At 45.8% G+C, this 7,142-nt stretch overlaps 1 protein-coding gene across 2 annotated transcripts in view; it reads left to right on the top strand.

Annotated features, from left to right (window-relative positions):
* The window catches only part of megf10 (multiple EGF-like-domains 10), a 138,746-nt gene that overhangs the window by 83,406 nt on the left and 48,198 nt on the right, over positions 1 to 7,142 (top strand). The window contains exon 1 of one of the 2 annotated variants that reach the window (XM_050052659.1): positions 3,714 to 3,822. The exons of the other annotated variant lie outside the window; for it this stretch is intronic. Within the exon in view, the coding sequence (XP_049908616.1) occupies positions 3,798 to 3,822 (25 nt within the window). The 5' untranslated portion in view covers positions 3,714 to 3,797. Of the gene's footprint in view, positions 1 to 3,713; positions 3,823 to 7,142 lie in introns of those variants that run through there. 2 annotated transcript variants of the gene reach the window in all.

Genomic DNA, 7,142 nt, shown 5'->3' with positions numbered 1-7,142 from the left:
GGTTTGCCAGAACCTCTTTGGAGCCGATTGATAGTCTTTCTCCATGGCCTCACCGAACTCCTCCCACGCCCGAGTTTTTGCCTCCGTGACTGCCGCTGCTGCGCTCTGCTTGGCCCGCCGGTACCCGTCAGCTGCTTCTGGAGACCCACAGACCAACCATGCCCTGTAGGCCTCCTTCTTCAGCCTGACGGCTAGGCTGCCTTCTCCGGTTACCGCCGCGACTGGCCCCCGTGGCCTTGCAGCCACAGCTCGCAACAGCCGCCTCGACAATGGCAGAGCGGAACAAGGCCCATTCTGACTCAATGTCCTCCTCCGCCCTCGGGGCGCGGTCGAAGCTCTCCCGGAGGTGGGAGTTGAAGATCATCTTGACAGGTTCTTCCGCCAGGCGTTCCCAGCAGACCCTCACTGCTCGTTTGGGCCTGCCAGGTCTGCGTAGCGTCCTCCCCTGCCACCTGATCCAACTCACCACCAGGTGGTGATCAGTTGACAGCTCTGCTCCTCTCTTCACCCGAGTGTCCAGAACATATGGTCGTAGGTCAAATGACACGACTACAAAGTCAATCATTGACCTGCGACCTAGGCTGTCCTGGTGCCACGTGCACCGATGGACATCCTTATGCTCGAACATGGTGTTAGTTATGGCCAAACTGCGACCCGCACAGAAGTCAATTAACTGCACACCACTCGGGTTCAGATCGGGCAGGCCTTTCCTCCCAATCACGCCCCTCCAGGTCCTGCTGTCATTGCCCACGTGAGCGTTGAAGTCCCCCAGCAGAACAATGGAGTCACCGGTCGGGGCACTGTCCAGCACCTGTCCCAGGGACTCCAAAAAGGGCGGGTACTCTGAACTGCTGTTCAGCGCATAAGCGCAGACAACAGTCAACCCTTTCGTCCACTGGGGTGAACCCCAACGTACAGGCAGAGAGTCTGGGGGCTATCAGAAAGCCCACCCCGGCCCTCCGCCTCTCACCCGGAGCAACTCCAGCAAAGGAGAGAGTCCAACCCCTCTCAAGGACTTGGGTTCCAGAGCCGGAACTATGTGTTGAGGTGAGGCCAACTATATCTAGCCGGTAGCGCTCAACCTCTTCCACAAGCTCCGGCTCCTTCCCCGCCAGAGAGGTGACATTCCATGTTCCAAGAGCCAACTTCCGTAGCTGAGGATCGGACCGCCAAGGCCTCCGCCTTGGTCTGCTGCCCGATCCACACTGCACCGAACCCTTCTGGATCCCTCTGCGGGTGGTGGGCCTGCAGGGGGACGAGCCCATGTAGCCGGTTTGGGCTGGGCCCGGCCGGACCCCATGGGCGAAGGCCCGGCCACCAGGCGCTCGCCCACGGGCCCCAGCCCCAGGCCTGGCTCCAGGGCGGGGCCCCGGTAACCCTCCGGGCGAAAAAAAAAAAAAAAAAACTCCTAAAAAAAACAAAAAAAACCTTTAGCAGGGAAAAAAACGGTAGAAACCTCAGGAAGAGCAGCTGAGGAGGGATCCCTCTTCCAGGATGGACAGACGTGCAATAGATGTCGTACAGAACCGATCGACATAATAAATTTACAGTGTTCCATATGACAAAATGAGACATGAAGAGAGACAGAGACAGAGAGAGACAGAGACAGTGAGAGATGACAGTAGCTTACAACAACATTAACTTAAGTAATAATACTATTATAATAATAATTACAGTGTGTGTGTGTGTACAAACATACATACACATATACACATGATCAGTTAAAACAAGTTAATAGCAACAACAGTTAAAATTAGTCAGGTTTTTGACTAGATTTCTGAATGGACCCATTGGAACCAGAGTAACAAGCTTCAGAGAACACTGCAATTTGTTCGAGGTATATGGTGCAAATAGTCTAAAAGCAGTCTTTGTCAAATCAGTGTTAGTTCTCGGAACCTGCAGTACTAACCAGTCTTGCAAACGTGTGTTATGTGTTGCGGCTGTATGCCAGGTTGGCATACAGCCTCTGCCATCCACGTGCCCCCACGCCCACCTGCCTATTACGTCAGCACAACGGCAAACATGCCAGGTTGGGAGAAAATGCTTGTGTACCAGCTTTGCTCAGGTGGAGACCATGTGCACTGAAAAAATACCCATATTCCCAGAAGAGATTGAAATTGTCACTGAAACGCACGTCACTGGGGTCACACGCAGTGGGCAGCCAAGTATTTACGCTAAGCAACCTACTGAACGGCATGGGGCCGGAGATGTAAACTGTACTGTGGAACTGTTTGAGAACGTTAAATAGATTGATAAAGTCTTGTTTTAAAAATTCGGACTGCTGTTTTTAAATGTCATTTGTTCCGACCTGTATGACGATCCTGTCAATTTTGGGTTAAGATTTTATTATGTCCGGGACTTAATCAGTGATGTCACGTTGCATGGCGCCTGGGAAAGAGAGGGTATGCGCTCTGTGGACTCTCACATTTCTGATTATGGAGTCACCTGGTACCTGATCTCAAGTTGCAGTGGTGAGATGGAGGAGGCTCCGGGTTCCTGGTTAATGGAGGATATTCATTTGAATCGAGGATATCATATCGATTTGTCAACTGGATGTCTTGGTTTGCTTGAGTATTAAAAGAGGGAAAGGAGAACCCCCCCCCTCTTTTTACGGCCACGAGCACAACCCAAGGCTGACGATGTGGATGTGATGGAGTAGAGCTGGACGGGGCTTTGGGTTTAGCCCCAAGCTGGAGCCAGGGGTCCTTATGGACGGTGACCTGAGTGAGAGCAGAATCAACAGCTGGAGTGGTCGCAATGGGCGGAGTAGGAACTGTAGCCGAAGAAATAGTAGCATGGGCAGGGTAGGGAGCGGTGGTAGCCAGCTCTTCAGCAGTGGTGGTGGAGACTTGTGCAGAGCCGAAGATGATCATATCCAAGTGTCTTTCAGCCTCCTGGTTTTGTAGAGCGTTGAGATTCTTTGCTCCAACTCAACTACCCTCTTGCTGAGATCAATGCAGCTTACACAGCCCGATGGTGAGGTTTGTGGAGTCATGGCTAACAGAGCGTGTGCTCAGCTTTTCTCTTGCAATCTACATGTCCAATTGCTAAAATTCTTAATTCTTAATTCATTCTTATTTCAGTAAGAGTATTATTTAAAACAACCAGGCTTCAAAAAGTGTTTCATAAAAAAGGGGCATGTAAAAGTCTATGGGTTTATGGGAGAGTTTCTGACAAACAAAGAATGCCTGCCATGTCCGTGTTACGTACCCATACATACATACATATAAACAAATATAGATAGATAGAAATAAATTGTAAACTATTACAGCAGCATAACAAAAAAGACAAAGATAATGTGCAAAAACTATACCATGATTTTCAATATACAATACTTACTGACAGAAGCTCTGTAGTTTGTAGTATTGAGTGTAGCATGAATGTAGCATTTAAGCAGAAATATGACTGAGGTTGTCTGAGTTTGTTGAGTTTGTGCTTTGATTGGTGCCCTGAAAGAAATCAATCAATTACTTTGGTGCAGAGTTTGTGGACTTAAGTCAGAAATTTAGTGACTTTAGACTTGACTAGAAAAAAAGAAAAAAAGACTTGCAACTTGAGCCCAAAGATTAAAAGTATGTTATTTTAAAAGTTTCCTCCAAATCAACTCATTCCCCTTCATTTCTTGAATTAGCTTTCATTAACATTCATCTTTTTATTTCCTTTAAACAGAAGAAAAAGAAGAAAGAACAGTCTTACAGAGAATGTCTTACAAGTTTGGGAAGAGACTTGAAAGTTTAGGACTTAGGACTTGACTTGGATCTTATGTGCAAAGACTTGAGACTTACTTGTGCAAAACAATGACTTCGTCCCACTTCTGCTTTGGTGAGTATAATGTTATCATAACCAGTACAAGTTGTTGGAAAAAAAATTGAGCGTAGCATTAGTTCAGGCGGGACACAATGTCAAGCTTAGCTCACATTCCAACTATGTTAGATGATCTCAAACAGCCCAATCAACTGATGGAGCAGCTGACTGATGGAACGGAGTCAGCTGATAGATCACATGATTCCTTTCAATGCAACCAATTGGCAGGGCACCCTGTTTTATCTGCTTTGGCCTGCCCACTGTTGCCGCTTCCTCTGCAAGCTGCTTTGCAACCCGCCTCCACCCCAGCTCCTCCTTTTCATGTTCTGTCTGTTTTATCAATGTAATTTCTGTTTGTCATTGATGCTGGCTGTGTTCTGTTCATGGTCTCTGCTGGAGGTTTGTTCTCTCTGCCTCAGGGTTTCCTAGTATGCACATGGAAGGGCAGAGGGGGGCCCTCTCTGCCTTGAGCTTTCCACATAGGCACATGGAGGGCGGTGAGGTGTGCTCTCCCTGCCTTAGCCTTTCCACGTAGGTGCGTGGGAGAGCGGAGAGGTGTGCTCTGTCAGCCTCAGGCTTTCTGCGTAGGCCCAGGGAAAGGGAGAGAGGCCCCAGAACAGAGTCATACCACCATAATAGTTTTCTTTGACTTTAGTGGACCTGACTGAACTATAAAAATACAATAATACCCAAGCTGTATATCGGAATGATCCTTTAATGGCTAATGACCTGCTAAATCATTAGCTGGCTACAGTGCTACAGTAATACTCACAGTGTAAGTTCTAACGTCCTTATCTAAACCTTCAATTTCTGTCTTTCTTTTCCTAGTAAAAAATCTCACTTTCCCCTGAACTTAATAAAGACTTCCATGACGCAGAGTCCCATAATGAAAGGTCTGGCAGTCACTGTAAACCTCTGACTGACTTCTATTTTGACCCCAGTCATTGCCAGGCCTTGAGTGGGCAGTGGCAAGATATGACGTGACAAGATGAAAGACATCTAAAATAAACATGTGGTCCAACACATTCTCGATTTTACCAGTTCAATGTGGCTACATATGGTGAAGCTTCCATTGCAAGTGGTGATGGGAAGGCCAGGCACATGGCAGACCTTGCTCATGTATATAAGGTGTGGCCTGATTAAGGCTGAAATCCAACAACCAAAGGTTAATGAGGTGGGTTTAGGTTGTAGCTCGCCTGGCTGTACAGTAAATGGGAGTAATTGGGTCTCTGGCTACTTGTAGAATCAGATGGTTTTTATGTCAGTGATGAGGAGTCAGCTTCGGTTTCAGCTTCAAGAGTTTGCTGATTGATGATGTGGTGGCACACAGCTCACTGTCAAATCTTAAATTTGGTTCAGGGTGCGCTGTGGCTCATAATGGATTAACATGTAAACAATTTAAGTGGGAGTTGGAAGCCTTGAAAGATATCAGCAAAATCTTGAGCCACAGAGAGTCAAATGCAAAAAAGAAAAGGATGCAATCAGATTTCCTAACGTTTCTTAAAACCCCAGCAGCATTTTAAATGAGATGGAGGCAAGCAGCTGACTTGTGGCGTAGGCCAGAGTTGCAGATGTCCAGCTGAGCAGAAAATAAAAGCATGTATAACTTTCTTAAGATCAGAAACCGGGGGCGTCGGTAGCGTAGTGGATAGTGCCGGCGCCCCATGTACAGAGGCGACGCCTCGCTGCAGCGGTCGCAGGTTCGACTCCGGCTTGCAACCCTTTGCTGCATGTCACCCCCCGCTCTCTCTCTCACCCCATTTCATTCTGTCCTGTACATTAAAGGCAAAAGCCCAAAAAATAATCTTAAAAAAAAAAGATCAGAAACCGATCAGATAAGGAAAAAACTTTAACTGATTTAGTTGCAGAAAATGGAAACTGTGCTATCCACCTCCTAATATCAGAAAATATAAGTCTGGAGATATTGCCACATAGTTAAAGGGATACATACAATTGTGTATCCTTTTTAATAGACAGGACAGGGTTGTCAGAAAGAGTGACAGACAAACAAATAGGCTTGGGCAGTATCGATTTTTTCATGCAGTACCTTCATACCTCCCTAACATTTCACTGGGGCATACATTATATGATGGAATTTGTTTAACATTATTTTCTCCATATTAAACAAAAAATATATATGAGCAACGGTTCACCTCCTGAACTCAAGTTTCTCTCTTTCACCAAACTAAGATTAGCTTAATTGCCTTCTTAACTAATCATAAAAAACAACTTCACTTGACAGAAACATTATTAAACTCACCAAAATTATCTTTGTCTTTCCACTGTTCCAACAATCACCAACTTGGGTTTGGTCGAGATAAACCCTTAACTTACCGGGTCCAATGTGACAAAATGCTGGCTTTACATGCTGTTTTTCTTCACTGTTTCTCTGCTATTGCTGGCCAGCTTTTTACTAGTCCTGTAACGTTATCCTGAGGACTCATAGTCCCCTTCTTTCTTTGCTCAGCTGCCTGTTCCACCAGTAGAGACTGACCTCTGGTGGCACAGTTGTGCACTACATACAATATATCCCCTCAATACAGCCTCTCAGTATCAATTTAACAGAACGATTAAGGATTTCTAAATACCCTGGTATACCTTGGTACTTTGATACAGCCCAAGCCTACTAACAAATTGTTTGTTCAATTTTCAATCAATTTTATTTATGAAGCCCAATATCACAAATCACAATTTGCCTCACAGGGCTTTACAGCATACAACATCCCTCTGTCCTTAGGACCCTCGCGGCGGATAAGGAAAAACTCCCCCAAAAAAACCCTTTAACGGGGGAAAAAATGGTAGAAACCTCAGAAAGAGCAACTGAGGAGGGATCCCTCTTCCAGGACAGACAGACGTGCAATAGATGTCATACAGAACAGATCAACATGATAAAAAATAAAAAATAAAATAAACAGTAATCCGTATGACACAGTGAGACAGAAAGAGAGAGAGACAGAGAGACAGAGAGAGAGAGAGAGATGCAGGACAGACGGTAATGACAGTAGCTTACAACAACAATAATGAAAGTAATAATATTATAATTATAATTCTGGCTATTGTGGTACAATATGTTGAAAGTATAATAATATCTGATAGTATACATATGTGACAATAATCATATGTGTATAATAACAGTAGAATGATAACAGCAGCAGCAGGAGGCATCTGGCAGGACCACGGCAGCAGCACAACCACACACGTCACACTATCCAGGCACCGCTGCGATATAAGTTAACCTGCGAGACAGTGGAGCACAAAGGCTCCGGAGAAGAAGCCGAGTTAGTGACATGCAGTATGGCCGAGTTAGCAAGATGCAGTAACAGGACATGAGAGAGTGA

Source organism: Epinephelus moara, chromosome 9, assembly GCF_006386435.1.
Source record: "Epinephelus moara isolate mb chromosome 9, YSFRI_EMoa_1.0, whole genome shotgun sequence".
NCBI lineage: Eukaryota > Metazoa > Chordata > Actinopteri > Perciformes > Serranidae > Epinephelus > Epinephelus moara.
The sequence above is the reverse complement of the archived record's forward strand: the minus strand, read 5'-3'. Positions and strand labels throughout refer to the sequence as shown.